At 41.4% G+C, this 19,470-nt stretch overlaps 1 protein-coding gene and 2 pseudogenes across 1 annotated transcript in view; 1 reads left to right on the forward strand and 2 right to left on the reverse strand.

The window, feature by feature from the left end:
• The window catches only part of AK3 (adenylate kinase 3), a 32,473-nt gene that overhangs the window by 6,802 nt on the left and 6,201 nt on the right, over positions 1-19,470 (forward strand). Inside the window, exons 2-5 of the mRNA XM_014589344.2 lie at positions 11,996-12,154; positions 15,413-15,588; positions 15,763-15,849; positions 17,229-17,347. Coding sequence (XP_014444830.1) covers positions 11,996-12,154; positions 15,413-15,588; positions 15,763-15,849; positions 17,229-17,347 — 541 coding nt within the window. The remainder of the gene's footprint in view (positions 1-11,995; positions 12,155-15,412; positions 15,589-15,762; positions 15,850-17,228; positions 17,348-19,470) is intronic.
• On the reverse strand, positions 4,485-7,268 carry LOC102468474 (vacuolar protein sorting-associated protein 45 pseudogene; annotated as a pseudogene).
• On the reverse strand, positions 7,279-7,810 carry LOC106735286 (peptidyl-prolyl cis-trans isomerase A pseudogene; annotated as a pseudogene).

Raw genomic sequence — 19,470 nt, forward strand, 5'->3', positions numbered from 1 at the left:
CTTCTGGATGTTTCATACAAATGGAATCATACAACATGTGGTCCTTTTGGTCTTATTTTTACTTAGTGGACTTTTTTAGGTTCACTCATGTTGTAGCATTTATTTTTTACTTTATCCCTATTTATTGCTGAATATACTGCATGGATATGACACATTTTGTTTAATTCATTCACGAGTTGATGGACATTGGGACTCTTGTCTCTTTTTTCATTATTTTAAGTGTGTACCATAGTTCGTTTTGTTTTTTTCTTAACTGCCAGAGAACGTATGTGCTCACCTGAGGTAACAGTCCCCAGTGGAGTGTGGTCATGCTACAATCTTTTTTCCTTCGTTCTTCTAGCCTGTCAAGATTTTGGGCATGGATACGCATGCACCCATTGTGGTTTTAAAGCTGCCAGGGGCCGGGATTCGAATCACGGTTGGCCATGTGGGAGCTAGCTCCCTTATGCACAGTGTTTGAGTGATGCCATGGTTCAGTCCAAAGGATAGAATTTTTTTTTTTTTTGGAGAGGTTTTTGCCATAGGGCACGTGCGCTTGCCAGAGAGACAGAGAGAGACAGAGAGACAGAAAGCGAGAAATCACCCCCCAGGGGGGATGGCCACGCCACAATCCCTTCTCCATTCTCCTCTCGGGATCTTGGGCACGCACGCAAACACGCCCGGCGTGAGTTTTAAGCCACCGGGTCCAGGACGCCAACTGCGGTCGACTACGTGGGAGTCCAGTGACATAGCCATTACGTTAACTGCTGGTCCCCAAAAGATAGCATTTTTGATCCACAGTTTGTTGAGCCAGTGGAGGCAGAACCCACAGATATGGAGGGCCAATTGCGCTACAGGCTGTGCCACAGGCTATTTGTATGTGTATGACAGAATTTATTTTCTCATAGTTCTGAAAGACAAAGATCAAGGTGCTGGGGACCAGCAGGTGGTGTGGTGGTTAAGGTGCTGGACACTCCCACATGGCCGACCAGGGTTCAAGTTCTGAATCTGGTGGCTTGCTTTCTCACTTCCTCACTCTCTCACTCTCACCCTCTTTCTCTCTCTGGTCAAATTAAAAAATACATGAATGAATAAATAAAATAAATAATTATTAAAAAAAAGAAAAATAAATAAAGATCAAGGTGCTGGAAGAGTTGGTTTCTAGTGAGCCCTTTCTGGCTTAGGCAGCTGTCTTCCCATTGTCTTTTCTCCCTGTGCAGGCACTCCTGGTGTCTCTTCCTCTTATAAGAACACTGGGTTGATCAGATTAAGGTCCTAGGAGACCTCATTTAACCTTAGTTGTCTCCTTAAAAAGTCTATTTCCAAATAGTTACATTGGAGGTTAGGGTTTCAACATGTGGATTGGGTGGAAGGGGAGAGAAAGACAATTCAGTACCACAACAGCATGCAAGCACATAATTTCAGCAGTGTGCTAAGCATTGTAAAAGTTCAGAGGAGGAAAGGGGCCCTTTAAATTGCTTCTTGAGAGTTGAGTAAGAGCTTATCAGGCAAAAGAGTGGAACAAAGGGCTTGTGCAAGGGCTAGAGAAGTCCAAAGTATGTCCAGCTCCTTGCAGGGGGCATGATTTTGGGCATGCACACACACTGGCCTGGTGTAGTTTTCAAGTACCAGGGCAGGGATTTGAATTGAAGTCAGCCAGCTCCCTTAACCACTAGGCTACATACCTGGCTGTCCTTTCCTATTTTTATTTGTGTATAACTTTGTAGAAAATTAGTTTATCATGAATAATTTACTTTTACATTAGATTTTTTTGTGTTTTGTAGGTGTGGAAGTTCTCAAGTTTGTTAATTTTCTAATCAAAAAGAAAACAGTATTTTTATGAAGAGTCTGTCATGGTATAATATTAAATTGTAGTTATTGTAACAAAGACTTACTAATGTCCAAAGAACATGCTGGTAAAAGTCTTTGTGTGTAGTTTTGGGAAGGGTTAAACATGTGAAATGTAATGAACAAACTGCATTGGACTTTGAATTAGGGAGTTGACTCTTTCTTTTAAATAAATGCAAAAAAGCATAAGTGGCTTCAGGTTTCAATACTGTGGTAAATGTTTATTTATACAGAAATTCATAATAAATGAAAAAGCATTATTAGACTGTGCATAAGATATTTATCTGTATATTGTATACACAAAACTCAAAATAATCTGAAATTTTTTTTTTTTTTTTTGAGAGATTTTTGCTGTAGGGCACATGTGCTTGCCAGAGAGATAGAAAGTGAGAAATCACTCCCCGGAGGTGATGGCCACACTGCAATCCCTTCTCTACTGTTCTCCTTTTGGGATCTTATGCACACATACACACGTACACAAACACACAAGCACGCCTGGCATGAGTTTCCAGCTGCCGGATCCAGGACTTGAACTGTGGTTGACTACAAGGGAATCAGGTGACATAACCATTACACCATCTACGGTTGAGTACATGGGAATTAGGCGACATAACCATTACACCATCTGCTGGTCCCTGGAAGTTTTTTTGTTGTTGTTGTTATAGGGCGTATGCACTCGCCAGACAGACAGAGAGAGACAGAGATAGAAAGCGAGAAATCACCCCCCAGGGGGGATGGCCACACTGCAATCCCTTCTCCTCCATTCTCCTCTCGGGATCTTGGGCACGCACGCACACGCGCCTGGTGTGAGTTTAAGCCGTCGGGTCCAGGACTCGAACTCTGGTCAACTACGTGGGAGTCCAGCGACATAGCCATTACGCTAACTGCTGGTCCCCCAGGAAGTTTTTATATTGTTAATTGTAACAGGAATTTTCTCTGAGTAGTGATGAAATTATGAGTGGGTTTTTCTTGTCCTTTTTTATTGGTGGGATTAAAATTTATTTTCTAAAACAAAATCTCTATTGAGATATAATTATTAATATATACATAAGACTAACCTTTGTAGGGGACCAGCAGGTGGTGTGGTGGTTAAGGCACTGGACACTCCTGCCTCTCTAACCACGGTTCAAGTCCTAGACCTGGTGGCATGCTCTCTCACTTTCCCTCTCTCTCTCTGTGTGTCTCTCCAGTCAAATTAAAAAAAAAAGAATGAATAAGAAATTTTTAAAAAGATTAACCCTTGTAAAATGTATGACTCAGGGGCCAGCAGGTGGCGTGGTGGTTAAGGGTGCTGGACTCCCACATAGCCGACTGTGGTTCAAGTCCCGACCTGGCAACTTTCTTTCTTTCTTTCGCTCTCGCTGTCCCTCTCCAGTCAAATTAAAAATAAATGGATGAATAAAAAAGTTAAATAAAATTTTTAAAAAAGCTAAAGCTTTAAGAAAAAAATGTATGACTCAAATCATATCCAAATAAATTTTAGATTTTTTTTTTTTTTAAATCATCATCCAAAGAAACTATTCCTGAGCTAACAAATGGTGTGGAAGTTAAGGCAGCTGGATCCTACATGGCCAGCTGAATGGTTTGAGTCCCATACCCAGAGGCTTGAAAAACATGCCAGGCCCATCTATATGTGTGTCCCAAATTCAAGAGAATGGAGAAGGAATTGTGATGTGGCCATCCCCTTTGAGAGGTGCTGTCTGACTTTCCCCCTCTGTCTTTGTGTCCAGGAGCACACACTCTATACCAAAATATAAAGAAAGAGAGAGAGGGACCAACAGGTGACATGGTGGTTAAGGCGCTGGACACTCCCACATGGCTGACCACAGTTCAAACTCTGGACCTGGTGGCTTGCTTTCTCACTCTCTCTCTCTGTCTCTCTCTGGTCAAATTAAAATAAGTGAACAAACAAATAAAAATAAATCATTTTTAAAAAGGAAAGAAGGAAGGAAGGAAATTACAGGAAGGGAGGGAAAGAAAGAAACCCTATTCACACTAACAGTCTTGGCTAATGTGGATCATGGGCATTTGTGACATTCCCAACATTCTCAAGGAGGTGCTAGGACATAAACCCAGAACTTTTCCCATGTGGATCCACCTGAATTGCCACTGTTGTACCACCATCTGGCCCTATGAACTTTTTGAAGATTCATTGTACAATGTGTAATGATCAAATCAGGGTAATTAGCATATCCATTATGTCAAACATTTATTATTACTTTGTGTTGAGAACATGCACAATCAATCCTCTTTTACCTATTTTGAAATATACCACAAATTATTAACAATAGTTACCTTACTGTGCTATAGAACACTAGAATTCATTTCTCTCCCTTTTTTTTTTTTTTGGAGAGGTTTTTGCTATAGGGTGTGTGCACTCACCAGAAAGACAGAGAGAGACATAGAGACAGAAAGTGAGAAATCACCCCCCAGGGGGGATGGCCATGCCACAATCCCTTCTCCTCTATACTCCTCTCGGGATCTTGGGCATGCATGCACACACGCCTGGTGTGAGTTTAAGCCACCGGGTCCAGGACTCGAACTGCAGTTGACTACATGTGGGTCCAGTGACATAGCCATTTCGCCAACTGCTGGTCCCTATGTACTTCTTTTAAAAACAGTATTGTTAATTTTCTTATATTTTTATGTAATTATAAGTTGTTTTCTTAGTCTCATTTTCAGATTGTTCATTGCTAGATTTTTGTCTATTTATCTTGTATTCAACAACTTTGCTTACATCATTTATTAGTTCTAATAGTTTTTTAGTGGATTCCTTAGAAGTTTGTATTTATAAGATCATGTCATCTACAAATGTTTTACTTCTTTTATGGATTCTTTTTTATTTATTATTTTTTGGTAGACTAATTGCCCTAGCAAAAATCTACAGTGCAATGTTGAATAAGAATGGCAAGAACAGATCACCTTTTCTTTTCTTTTTTTTTTTTTTTTACCTTTTCACAAAATGAATTTTTTATTTTAGTCATATATGAATTCTCAATGCCACAGAATATTGCAATACAGGGGCTAACAATTTTTGGATGGCTCTCTAAAGAGACACGGCGAGTTTTCAGAAATGAATTGTGCAGGAATGTAGTTAATGAGAAAGGGACAAGGGAGAGGGCAGAAATGGAGCACAGCAGGTATATCACAGGACTGCTTTTTAAAGCCCTCTAGGTGCTGCGAACCTTGTTCCCAAGGGGGACCCCAACAAAATTCATCAGGAACAGAGTGACTGTGCTATCAGATACACAGAGAGTATTTGGATAAAGAAACCACAAGGAGGGTGGTGGGGCTCACACTTACTCTCTGCTCCTTTCTAGGAGTCCCTGTGCCAACAGTCCAGTTGTCAGAGGGCGCCCCGGAGAGGAGTTAGAACACCCCCCACAAAGCCCAGAGCTCCTCTCCGGTGGCTCCGGTCAGGGCAGAGCCGGTGGCGGGGCTGGAATGGGAGCCGTGCCTTCTCCCACCTCGCAGACACCAGCTCATCTCCTGCTCACCGACCTCGACGTGGCTTGGGTGCTCTCCCTGCTCCGGCTGTGCAGTCTAGAGGTCAGAACTTCCTCTAGGAAAGTTTTCATGTTGTGTATCGTGGTTCCACCCAGGACAATCCTTACTCCAGGCGTGGTTCGGTTCAGGTTATAAACGGTCAGAGCCTCTTCATAGGTGGCCCCTCCAATTATGAACACAATGATATCCTGAGGTCTGTCTCTGAGCGTGCTGGGGCCTAGATAAGGGTACAGGTTTTCCTTCAGCTTGCCTTTGATGAGGTGGTCCAGGGTCTCATGCAGGAACGGCTGGTGCTGTGTGTACACATTTTCTGTTCCCTTCAGGCCTTTGAGGAACTGTTTGGTGATAGCCACAGCATCTTTGGGGCTGAAGAGGTCACTTCCTCTGACTCGTTTACCACCATATTCAACAAGTGCAGACACAAGCTTTCGATACTTCTCTGAAACACCTTTATTCCTGAGGTCCATCATGAGTCCTGGCAGGTGGTTGCTGCTGTGTTTCTCATAATGCAGAGCGTAGAGCATCACCAGGCGGGCAGCGTCAAACTCTGTCACTTTGGGGTTCTGCAGGAGCCTCTTTACATTCTGGAGAGCACTGGAATGATCATTTTGACAGGCTAGTTCTTGCTCAGTTTCTGAAACCTCTAGCAGATTCCGCTCACTGACCAACCGAGACAGTTCTCCAACCACAGTCACGTGCTTTGATACAGTTCCAGACCTGTTCTTAAACTGTGGATAGTTCCCAACAAAGGTCTTCATGTCTGCTCTTGATTCTAGTTTTTGCTGTTCTTTTGGTTTCTTCTTTTGAAAGTCTTCCATGAGATTCTTTATATTGCTACCAATCTCAGCAAAGTTCAGGTACATATTATTAGCATAGAACTCATCATTTTCAGCAGACAGGACCACCTCTCTTAAGTCTTTACTGATTCCCGGCACTCTGGAGAGATTGATGTGATTGTTGTTTATACCTAGTAGTTCGTGGACCATGGCCTGGTACGTCCACTGGTTTAGCAATGGGGTGATGGCATCATCACAGTGATCTAAAATAAGCAGCAATGGAGGGACTTCTGTCCGCTGAAATTCAAAGAGCTCGTATTCTTTAGTTATCACTTGCTTAACACATTCTGCAAGTCTCTTGGCTGCCTCTGATGCAAGCTGATAACGAATTATAGGACACTTCTTCAGAGATAAAAGGAGAGCTTTCAGTCCTTGAGTTGTTCTGGATAGCTGGGCTGGATCCCAATTGCGACCCTGGCAGCAACCCAAAATATTGAGGGAAAACAAGTGTGGATTCACAGCAATGTAATCACCATAAAGTTCCTGAACCCCAGCCACAACTTCCTGTTCATCAGCTTCAGCCAACGACTTCATGTCACTCTTGCTGATCACATTACTGAAATAAATAAAATATATACTGTATTTGGGTCTTCGGAGTTCCTGAATCAGATAATCCACATTCTCCTTTGTAGGTCGAACAAAACAAATTGCCTTCAGGTGTTTCATGATCTCTCGATTTTGAGAATCAATGTGTTCAAAAAGGTACACTTCCTTCTGAAGAATCTCTGACTGCGTGTATACCATACTCACTATTCCAGTCGTCTCTTTATCCATGAGCAGTACTTTCATGCCGGGCCCGCTGTCCTCTATCATTTTGGAAATATACTGTTTCACTGCAAAAACCACGTTCATGGTGGTGAACTGACAGGTGCCCTAGCGTCTTTTTCTTGCTAAATTAACCCCCCTCCCACATCACCTTTTCTTAAAGCTGTTCTCTTTTTTTTGTTATTTTTTATTTCATAGTCATAAACTTAACTTTGCAATTCAGCTAGATTTGGAGGGGAATAAGGAAAATATGGAACCCAGCGAACTGCAGCGAGAGCACAGGTTACAGGACAAAGCGAGCAGATAGGGTAGAGGAGTGCTCTCCTGAGCTATAGAAGGAATGGTCTGGTGGTTAAGAGAAAGCAAGTCACATTCATTAGAGTTGTCTACAGTCAGCAATGGTGATTTTCTTGCTGGTCTTGCCATTCTTGGACCCAAAGCACTCCATGGCTTCCACGATATTCATGCCCTCTTTCACCTTGCCAAAGATCACATGCTTGCCATCCAACCACTCAGTCTTGGCAGTGCAGATGAAAAACTGAGAACCGTTTGTGTTAGGTCCAGCATTTGCCATGGACAAGATGCCAGGATTTGTGTGCTTCAGGATGAAGTTCTCATCTTCAAATTTCTCACCATAGATGGACTTGGCACCAGTATCATTATGGCGTGTGAAGTCACCACCCTGGCACACCCTGGAATAATTCTGTGAAAGCAGGAACCCTTATAACCAAATCCTTTCTCTCTAGTACTCAAAGCACAAAAGCTGTCTTCGGACCTTTGTCTGCAAACAGCTCAAAGGAGACGCGGCCCAAGGGCTTGCCGTCAACAGCAATGTCGAAGAACACAGTAGGGTTGATCATGCTATTTTTATACTGATTAATTTAAGGATTTCATTAATTAATCTTATCAACTAAATTAATTTACTGCTGGGACCAGCAGTTGGTGTGATGGCTATGTCGCTGGACTCCCATGTAGTCGACCATGGTTCAAGTAACGGACCTGGTGGCTTAAACTCATGTTGGGCGCGTGTGCATGTGTGCCCAAGATCCCGAGAGGAGCGTGGAAGAAAAAGGATTGTGGCGTGGCCATGCCTCCTGGGGGGTGATTTCTCGCTTTCTGTCTCTCGGTCTCTCTTTGTCTTTCTGGCAAATGAACGTGCCCTGTAGCAAAAAACTCTCAAAAAAAAAAAAAAGAAGAAAGAAAGAAAGACAGATATAGATACAAATTTTACTACTATTAGTTGAGGAGTAAAGGGGACTTAGCCTGAAAAGTGAAAAGTGATGGGAGAGACCAATACTGGGGTTTTTTGGGGACATGGCCCTGGAGAATTGCAAATTTTTGCATTTTCTTCCTTGCATTATTGAAGATTTTGGAGCTCTACCTCTCTAAAGCAATACTATATGGATCTTTCTGACAGGCTATTTTACTAAGTCCTAGGAGCTCTTTCTTAAAAGCCTGACTCCTCCAAATGTGCACTTGTCAATGGTGGCTATTTTCCTTGCAGTTACAGGGCCAGTAGGTGGCGTGGTGGGTAAGGGGCTAGACTCCTACATGGTCAACCATGGTTCAAGTCCTGGACCCAATGGCTTGAAAATCACACTGATCTTGTGTATGTGTGTGTATGCCCGTGTGCCCCAAATCCCAGGAGAATGGAAGAGAAGGGACTGTGGTGTGGCCATCCCGCCTGGGGGATGTTTTCTCACTTTCCCTTTTACTGTCTCTCTTGAGGGAGCACATGTGCCCTATGGCAAAAACCTTAAAAAATATATATAAAGTTTCAGACCTACTTGTGTGGTAGTTTGTGCTAATAGGACTTGGCAGTCCTTCTACATGGGAATCCTTGGTTCAATTTCCAGCCCACCCTAATAATCTAGGCATGATGGTTCACATCTGTAATCCCAGCTACTTGGAAGGCTGAGACAGGAGGACTGTAACACAGCAAGACCCTGTCTTTCTTAAAAAATTTTGTCAAAGGGCACATGCGCTCAACAGAGAGAGAGAGGAGAGAGAAAGTGAGAAAGCATCGTCCATGGGGGAAGGCCATGCCACAAACTGTTCTCTTCTACTTTTGGGATTTTGGGCATGCACATACAAATGCCCAATGAGTTTTTTCAAGCCGCAGCATCTAGGACTCAAACCATGCAGTAAGCCATGTGTGATCTAGCCATAGGTTGGCTTGATTATGTCTTAGAAAAAAAAAAAAAAAACTAGAGTTTTATGGATTTGACAATTTGTAATTTATTATGAGATTACTATGGCAGCGCATACCAAAATTATGAAAATATTCTGATTCCTGGAAATTTATCCATTAGAAATAATTCACAAGACAAAAAAGGAGGAGAAAAAAGAAAAAGGGCAGAGGAAGAGATCTTTAAAATCATTAGTGAAGAGGAAAAGCCAAGGTAATTTATGTAATTTAAATATCCAACAGTGGGGACCAGCAGTTGGCATAATGGCTGTGTTGCTGGACTCCCATGTAGTCAACTGTGGTTCGAGTCCCAGACCTGGTGGCTTAAACTCACACCAGGACCGTGTGCCTGCATGCCCAAGATCCCGAGAGGAGAATGGAGGAGAAGGGATTGCAGCATGGCCATTCCCTCCTTGGGGGGGATGATTTCTCGCTTTCTGTCTGTCTGTCTGTCTGTCTCTCTCTCTCTCTTTCTGGCAAGCACACATGCCCTATAGCAAAAACCTCTCTCAAAAAAAAAAAAAAATCCATCAGTGCTACTATGATAAAGTGTATTTGTAGATCAAACATGGTATTGATGGAGTATAATATAGTTGCCAAAATGACTATAAAATCACTGACGAGTATTTACTAAATAATGCTAAGTAAAAAAATAGTACACAAAATTATATTTTATATATATATACAGATTACAATAATATTTCTTTTTTTTTGAGAGTTTTTTTTTTTTTTTTTTGCTGTAGGGCGCGTGTGCTCGCCAGACAGACAGAGACATAGCCATTACGCTAACTGCTGGTCCCTACAATAATATTTCAATTCTGAATGTATATAAATATTTTGGTAAGGAAATATGAGGAATTAAATAATTTTATTTATTATTATTATTGAGAGGTTTTTGCTATAGGGCGCGTGCATTTGCTAGAAAGATAGAGAGACAGAGAGACAGAAAGTGAGAAATCACACCCCTGGGGACTGGCCACACCCCAATGCCTAGGAGAGATCATGCGTATTTGTCCTTCTATACTGGCTTATTTCATGTAACATCCTCCAGGTTCACCCATGTTGTCACAAATAAAAGGATTTCCTTTTTTATGGGAGGAATAATATTTCACTGGGGGCATATGTACATATTCCACATTTCTTGCTTTTTTCCTTTTTTTTTTTTTTTTTGCTATAGGGTGTATGCACTTGCTAGAGAGACAGAGAAACAAGAGAGGCAGAAAGTGAGAAATCAAACCCCTAGGGTTGATGGCCATGCCACAATCCCTTATATCCTCCATTCTACTCTCAGGATTTTGGATGTACATGCACATGCACTGGCATGAGTTTGAAGCCTCCAGGTCCAGGACTTGAACTGCGATCGACTATGTGGGAGTCCAGCAATGTAACCATTACACCATCTGCTGGTCCCACTATTATTATTTTTTAATTTGCTGTAGGGCATGCATGTTCACTAGAGACAGACAGACAGACAGGGAAATTGAGAAAGCAAGCCACCAGGTCTGGGACTCGAACTGTGGTTGGCCAAGTGAGAGTCCAGAGCCTTAACCACCACACCTCCTGCTAGCCCTCTGTTATGTAAGAAATTAAAGTATTGTTGCATAAGGATGATATATAGCTCTAGGTAGTATTTTAAAATTCTTTATAAATCCTTTTCCATAGATATATACATTTACATATATATTTATAATTTGCTATAGGGCATGTGCACTCACCAGAGAGAAAGAGAGAAAAAATGAAGGAAAAAACCCTCAGGGGAAATAGCCACACCACAATCCTTTCTCCTCCATTCTCTTCTTGGAATTTTGGGCACGTACAACATGAGCCTGGTGTGCTTCTCAGGCCCCCATTTTCAGGTCTCAGACCACACAGTCAGGCATGTGAGATCCAGTGCATTAACTACCATGTCACTGGTGAGCCCTCCATGATGTTTCATGAATAAAAATATAATATGATCATAGTGGTAATCTGGTCAGAAATTAAATTGTATCAGGACAGCTGTGCTTATTTTAGAGAATGAGAAAAGTCTCTAACATGCCATCAGGCACTTAAACTGAGCTACTTCAAAATAATGACTGTTTTGGGGCATGGTGATTAAGGTGTTAGACTCCCACATAGCCAACTGCAGCTCAGGTCCTGGACCAGGCAGCTTGCTTTCTCACTTTCCCTCTCTCTCTCTCTCTGTTGCTTTCTGGTGAGTACACATGCCCTGTAGCAAATTAAAAAATAATGATAATGATAAATAAAGTTAGATAAATAATTCTTAGAAAAAGGAAAACTATAAAATAATGACTATTTTCATTTCTTGTTTAAAAAGAAAATAATTTCAGTTATTCCACATTTTTTTGTTAGAAAATACAGAAATGTAAACAAATCACTCATAATCCTATCACACAGAGATGACTCTTAGTCTATAGCTTTGCATTTTTTATCTATACATTTACATTTTATATGTATTTTACATAATGGAAAATGAAAATAGGCTTAGATTATTTTGTAACTTGTTTTTGTTTGTTTTGCTTGCTATTGGGTACTTGCCAGAGAGAGAGTAAGAGAGAGAGAGAAAGTGAAAAATCACTCCGAGGGGAGATGGCCACACCACAATCCCTTCTTTTGAGATTTTTCGGCACACATGCATACGCACCCTGAATGTTTTCAAGCTACCAGTAGAAGATGCCAACCACATTGTCTTAACCTCCATGCCACTTGCTGGCCCTGTAACCTCTGTTTTTAATTAGAAAAGTTAATGAACCATATTTTTATATGGTGTACCATCCAGGTGTCCCCTCTAGGCAACCAGGCTACCAACCTAGGGTAAGCCTGGGATGGGATAAAACACATGCACTTACTTATTTTCCCCTCTCTCCTGTAGAAATTGGTGTGTTAGCCAAGACTTTCATCGACCAAGGGAAGCTCATCCCAGATGATGTCATGACTCGGCTGGCCCTTCATGAGCTAAAAAATCTCACCCAATATAGCTGGCTGTTGGATGGTAAGTACAGAGTCATGAGCATTTCAGCTGCCCTCAGTTGTGAGTGCTAGCAGGAGACTGAGCATTTCCTGGGCCATGAACAGATGTCAAGGATGGGACCTGTATTCTGTCTTACTACCCTGAGGTCTTGCTCCAGTCATCTTCTCTGTGCTTGCTTCTTTATCCAAATGGAAAGTAGGAAGTGATTCCATAATTTCTAAACTCCTTTCAGATGTAACTTGAGTTCCTTCCCCCTTTCTCTGAAAATATTTTATGATGAGGGAAGATCATCACAAAAGAAAGGGCCAAGAATAATTTACAAAAAGCTGTAAACTTTCCCCAGTCAGAGGTGTGGCAGAATCCTTAAAGTAGGTTGTTTTCAGTTTTGTTCATGTGGAGAGGACACAAAAGAGATTTGTTTTATGAAATTGAGATGAGATTTCAAGAAGAGCTGAGTCACAATATCCACTTTTGAAAGAGGTATCCTAATCTAGTCTTTCTGTTTACACTCTTGGCTCTTTTGTAACCCATTCTCCCCTCTGTACACATGTACCAAGCTCTGCAGCCCTGCAGCCTTGTTTTAATCCAAGAAGGTTCCAAAGTCTTTGCCCTCATGGAAAGTACATTCTAGTAGGAGACAGAGTAGACAAGTAAACAAAAACTTGGGTGAGTACAGATACTAAGTGCTATGAAATAAAGTGTTTATGTGAATAGAACATAACGTGGTAGTGCAGTGGGTATTTTTCTTTTTAACAGAAAAATAGTTATTTGGTTCAAAATACAAAATTATAGAGTTGAATGAAAGTCTTATCTCTATGTGAGATAGAAGGGGTTAAGAAACAGTCCTGTATGTGGGGCTGTTGGGGAACAGGATGGATTATGTGAGTAAAGGAACAGGTCATTTTAGGCTGCAGAAATAGGGGAAACAAAGCTGAGCGGAGATGCTGCCCTGTTCAGGAAAGTGGCAAGTCATCTACGAGACCAGCCCATGGTAATCATTAGTGGGCATAGGGGAAATGGGTCAAAGATGGGCCAGATGAGAAGGGCCTGGGAGGTAGAATATTTGTTTTTTTTTTTTGTTTGTTTGTTTGTTTTGTTATTGTTCTATCATAAAAATACCTTTTCCTTATAAAAATAGAAAACAGCCTCATCACACTATGGTCTCCTTTTCCCAGCCCTCCAGCTTCCCAGTACCCTGGGCACCAGTGTTTGCACCCCAGTGTGCTCTCAAGCCAATCCATGGATTTGAACTCGTTTTTGGCTATACAGCTTACAGCCATGTGGGGCACCTGTGTGACCACTGTGCCACAATGGCTGGGCTGTATGTAAATATTTTAATCAGAATTATATACCAGTACAGAGGTATTTTTACTGAGACATGTATTTTTTTCAGTGCAAAACTCATGATTATGGTAGGTGTTTGGTTAGAAAGTTTGTTTGTGTTCAAATCCCATTTCCACCATTTAATTAATAGCATTATGAGCTAGGGCAAGTTACTTTGCCTCAAGGTGCTTCAGTTTATTCATTTGTAAAGTGAGAATAGCAGTAGTACCTGCCTTAGAGTCTTTAATGATGGTAAAAGGAGTGATCTTTGCAAAACATCAAGCATACAGTACCTGGCAGCTAGACAGTGCTTAATAGATGGATCTATTATATTCCACTTGTTCTCAAGGAATGTACTGTACTATAATTGTTTCCACAGGATCACTTACTTCAGTGTAAATTTTATAATAAATACTTGCTTTTTTAAAAAGAACTATTTTATTTAACTTTATTTATTTACTTATTTTAATGTGACCAGAAAGCAAGAGAGAGGGAAAATAAGAAAGCAAGCCACCAGGTCCAGGACTTGAACCACGGTTGGCCATGTGGAGAGTCCAGTGCCCCCTACCACCACATCACCTGCTGGCCCCAATATTTGATTTTTTAAGTTCAATTTGGGGACTATATAAAATTTTATAGATTGAGCATTTGCCATCATATGTTTTCATTGGGGCCATTATTTCCCTTAAATCTAGATTCCTTGGTTACAGTTTTGGCCATTAGTATTATATTTTACCACATTAAAAGTACTGGACTACTGGCATATTCTTCCACATTTCAGTGTTAAGAAAATGTAATTTTTGGGGGACCAGCAGGTGGCATGGTGGTTAAGGTGCTGGACACTCCCACATGGCTGACCACTGTTCAAGTCCTGGACCTGGCAGCTTACTTTCTCAGAAAATGTAATTTTTTAGTTAGCATTTTTAGCTCTAATGTTATAGCATCTGTAGTTTTAACCTTTGTCACTTTTGAAAATTATATTTTTTCTACCAATTTTAATTTTTCCTAGTGTTCTAGACAAAACGTCTTTAGTAATAACATTGCAAAGTCAAAAATTTGCAATCAAAATTTACCGATTACTAAAAGAAATTTGCCAAAGGGCATGTATGCTCCAAGAGAGAGATAGAAAGAGGCAGAGAGAAAAAGTGAAAAAGCAACCCACATGGGGGATGGCCACACTGCAGTCTCCTCTCCTCTATCTCTTTCTCTTTTTGGTTTGGGATTTTGGGCAGGTACACACACACACGTCCTCTCCTCTATCTCTTTCTCTTTTTGGGATTTTGGGCAGGTACACACACACACACACACACACACACACACACACACTGATGTATCTCCCAAGCTGCCAGGTCTGGGACTTGAACTGCATAGTCTACCACTTGGGATCCAGCCACTGCAACCACCATGCCACTAGCTGGTCTCAAGTAGTAGCATTTTAACTTGTATAACATATGGGACCAGCAGTTGGCATAATGGCTATGTTGCTGAACTCCCATGTAGTCGATCGCTGTTCGAGTCCCAGACTCGGTGGCTTAAACTTATGCTGGGCCCGTGTGCATGCGTGCCCAGGATCCCGAGAGGAGAATGGAGGAGAAGGGATTGTGGCATGGCCATCTCCCCTGGGGGGTGATTTCTCACTTTCTGTCTCTCTGGCGAGTGCTGAATAACAAAAAAAGGAAAAAAAAATGTGTAACACTCTTACATCTGTTTCTGGGTTCACTAATCAATTAGATTTCCCAGTCTCACTTTCTTTTTTAAATTATTTATTTTATTATTATTATTTTGATTTTGATCAGAGACAGAGAAAGCAAGATAGTGAGAAAGCAAGCCATCAGGTCTGGGACTTGAACTGCAGTTGACCATATGGGAATCCAGCACCTTAACCCCTATGCCACCTGCCAGCCACTATTTCTGTATTTTTAAACTATAATTTTAGCTGTAGAGGATTGTTTATTTGTTAGAGTTTGCTCCTTTGTATTAATATTTTCCTTTAAGCAAACTTTCGTATCATCTTGCCATATTCTGAAAATAGTGTTTTGAATTTGAGTGAGGCTGATGAGTTCAGTTTGAGTATAAAGGCGGGGAAAAGCAGTCATGCAGGAGGAATTATTTCTTATTCGGGGGAAGGTCAGCATTTTCTTCACTTCAGGCTTTCAAATGGATTTGATGAGGTCCACTTACATTAGGCAGGACAGTATGCTTTATTCACTCTACCTATTTGCCTGCCTCATATTACTCCTTTTGTTCAGAATGCCCAACAATAATTCAGGGTTTTTTTTGCTATTATTCTTTCTCTTCTGTTTTTCTTCTTTCCTTCCTCCTCCTTTCTCCTACTTTATATTGAGGTCATTAAACAACGCCTCACTGCTCGCTGGATTCATCCAGCCAGTGGCAGAGTCTACAACATTGAATTCAACCCTCCCAAAACTGTGGTGAGTAACTGTGGTGGAACTGACATGTAACACACTGTCCCAAATCTTCTTGCCCTCACAGATGTAAGTTTTGTGAACTTGGGAATTCTCCATCTGATCAAAAACTTCAAAGGATATATACTTAGGTCACTTGGTATAGTCAACTGATCTAGTCCACACTCAGGTTACTCATACAGATGTCCTAGGAACAGCAGGGGTTTATTATTCATTCAGAACCATGTGTTGACTTCCTGCTCTGTTCCAGGGGATATGTGAAGAGTTGCAGTGACAGAGATTCACAATACTTGGCTTATTTAAGGCTTGTAGTTGAGAGTCCCAGTCTGTAGCCAAATCTTTTTTCATATATATATATATATATATGTGTGTGTATATATATATATATATGTATATATATATACACACACACACACACACACAGGAAGGAAACTTACTTTTTTTTCTTTAGGAATTATTTATCTTATTATCGCTGTTATTATTTTTAGTTTGCTACACGATTTGTGCACTCACCAGAGAAAGAGAGAGCCACCAGGTCCAGGACTTGAACCACAGTAAGCTATGTGGGAGTCCAGCACTTTAACAACCACACCACCTGCTGGCCTAAGAAAACCTTTTCTTAAAAATAATTGTTTTTTTTTTTAATTTTTATTTTTTAGTTGCCAGAGGTGGACACACTTGCCAAAGAGAAACAGAGACAGAGAGAGGGAGAAATCACTTCCCAGTGGGGCATAGTCATATCATAACCCTTATCCTCCATTTCTCCATCCTGTCAGGATTTTGGGCATGTGCACATATGTCCTATGTGTTCTTAAAGGAACCCGAGTTGGAACTTGAACCATGGTTGGCCATGTGGGATCTTGCTCCCTTAAACATCAGGTTATGGGGCAGCCCTAGAAAATGTTTCTTTTTTTTTTCCTATAGGGTACATGTGCTCACTAGAGACAGAGAGAGGAAAAGTGAGAAAGCACCTCCCTTCCGCAGGGGGGAATAACCGTGCCACAATCCCTTGTCCTCTACCTCTGCCTTCAGGATTTGGGCACGTAAGCATGTACACACACCTAACATGTTCCTCAAGCTGCCAGGTCTGGGACTCAAACTACATAGTTGGTCATGCAGAATACAGCTGCCTTACCACCGTGTCAGCTAGCTGTCCTAAAAACCTTTTAATCTAAGGAGAAAGTGATAACTGTGGAAATTATCTTGCAGTCTCATGGCTCTGTGTTGCAGTAATCTGTCTTTGGGTTGAACTCTTGCTTATGTAAAATAAAAGCACATTTTTAGGTTTGGTGCTTGCACAGAAAAAGTGTCTGTTTAAAAGTAATTGTGTATATACCCTTTAAAAATATGATATTTGATACCAGTCTCTTTAAACTCCTGTTAAGGGTATAGATGATCTGACTGGGGAACCTCTCATTCAGCGTGAGGATGATAAACCAGAGACCGTCATCAAGAGACTAAAGTCTTATGAAGCCCAGACAGAGCCAGTCCTGGAATATTACCGGTGAGTTTTTGCTTTTCAGAACTTCTCTTGCATGATGAAGCACTAAGTTAGTTTTGTTTTCCATCCTTGATAGCTGAAATGCTATAACACCAGGAGACCCAATTCAAACTGGCTTAAGCAACAAAGGAAACGTATTAGTTTATGTAGTAGTTTGGGCTTCATTTACCAGTAGGTTTCCTCAGCTTTCTCATTCTCTGTTAGCAGTTTCTTTTGTTGACTTTGTCCTCAGATGTTGTACATAGTTGCAAACATTTGTCAGGAACAGCCAGGGGGCTTCCTCTGTTATGAAGAGCCAAGGGGGAACCTTTTACCTGCATAAAAACCCCAAGTATTCCTGGGGCTGAACCAACTCCGACAGTCATGATAGTAGAGAATTCCTGGCACCAACTGTTTAAGTTTGGGGCACTGCCCATTCCTGAACCAGTCACTGATTAGTCCATAGCCAGACTTTGGGGGTTGGTCAGTCTCAGTTAAACTGTGTAGTGGAGGGAGGGCTGGAATGAATGTATAATGCCACTCCGTGTGTGTATAATGCCACTCCCTGTGGCAACCAAGAACGCTAAAACACAGAAGAATCCCAAATGTCAATAATCACTTAGATCACATATTTGACTAATAGTCTTTTTTTTTTTTATTTTTGAGAGAGATTTTTGCTATAGGGCATGTATGCTGGCCAGAGAGAGAGAGAGAGAGAGAGAGAGAGAAAGCAAGGAATCACCCCCCAGGTAGGATGACCATGCCGCAATCCCTTCTCCATTTTCCTCTTGGGATTTTAGGCATGTATGCGCACATGCCGGGCATGGGTTTCAAACTGCTGGGTCCGGAACTCAAACCATGGTTTACTCTGTGGAGGTCTAGCACCTTAACTGCTATACCACCTGCTTGCTTCTGACTAGTAGTCTTTTTTTTTCTTTTTTTGGAGAGGTTTTTGCTATAGGGTGTGTGTGCTCGCCAGAAAGACAGTGAGAGACAGAGAAACAGAAAGCGAGAAATCCCCCCCAGCGGGGATGGCCATGCCGCAATCCCTTCTCCTCTCTGGATCTTGGGCACGCATGCACACACGCCCGGTATTGAGTTTAAGCCACTGGGTCTGGGACTCGAACCACAGTCGACTACATGGGAGTTCAGCAACACAGCCATTACGCTAACTGCTGGTCGCCAGGAAACAGGACTTCTTTACCCCGTGTCAGATAGTATAATTCCCATATTTTTTATGTGATATGAGCTCCCTGAAGAGCAGACAAAACAATGTAGTCGACTGCAGTTCGTGTCCCGGACCCGGTGGCTTAGAACTCACACCGGGCGCGTGTGCGTGCGTGCCCAAGATCCTGAGAGAATGGAGGAGAAGGGATTGCGGCGCGGCCATCACCCCTGGGGGGTGATTTCTCGCTTTCTATCTCTTTCTGTCTGGCTGGCAAGTGCACGTGCCCTCTAGCAAAAACCTCTCAAAAAAAAAAAGGTCCTGTTTCCTTAGCACTTCATTTTCCATACAGAGGGTTGATTGCCAGCCCCATCTTTTCATTCATTCATTTATTGAATAACTCAGTGTCGAGGTAGTACAGTGTCATGGTTAGAGCACAGACTGTGGGGCCAGAATGCCCAAGTCGAAATTCCAGCTCACCATTTAATTAACTTGGTCTTAACCTCTGCCTGTTTTCTGCTCCATAAAATGGGGGTAAAAATAGAGGGTTGAAAGATTAACTTTTAGAATTGTGCCTGATACATAGTAAGCACTATATAAATATTAGCTGCTATTATTGCTGTTGTCCTTGTAATAGAGTTAAATATACAATAAAAGCTAAAGCAATAGTCTCCAAACCTTATTAATAAATAGTTCATTCTGGAGGATGAAATTATAAAAGAGTTGGTGATTTACTTTCTACAGTAACTATTATAATTTTTTTTTTACTTTATTAAAATACTGAGTTTATTTCACGTGTATATTTTTGTCTCCCCACCATTTCCATGTCTGACCACCACTACTACTGTGTCCTATCATAACATTCCATACGTACTTAAAACCAAGCAAAGGGTGGAGTTCCATCTTTAAAAACTAAACAGGCATTTTGGACAACACATTCTTGGCAATAGAACCTGGACAACATTTATCAAACACGGTAGGG

This window comes from Tupaia chinensis, unplaced genomic scaffold, assembly GCF_000334495.1.
Source record: "Tupaia chinensis unplaced genomic scaffold, TupChi_1.0 Scaffold000354_1, whole genome shotgun sequence".
In the NCBI taxonomy this organism is placed as follows: Eukaryota; Metazoa; Chordata; class Mammalia; order Scandentia; family Tupaiidae; genus Tupaia; species Tupaia belangeri.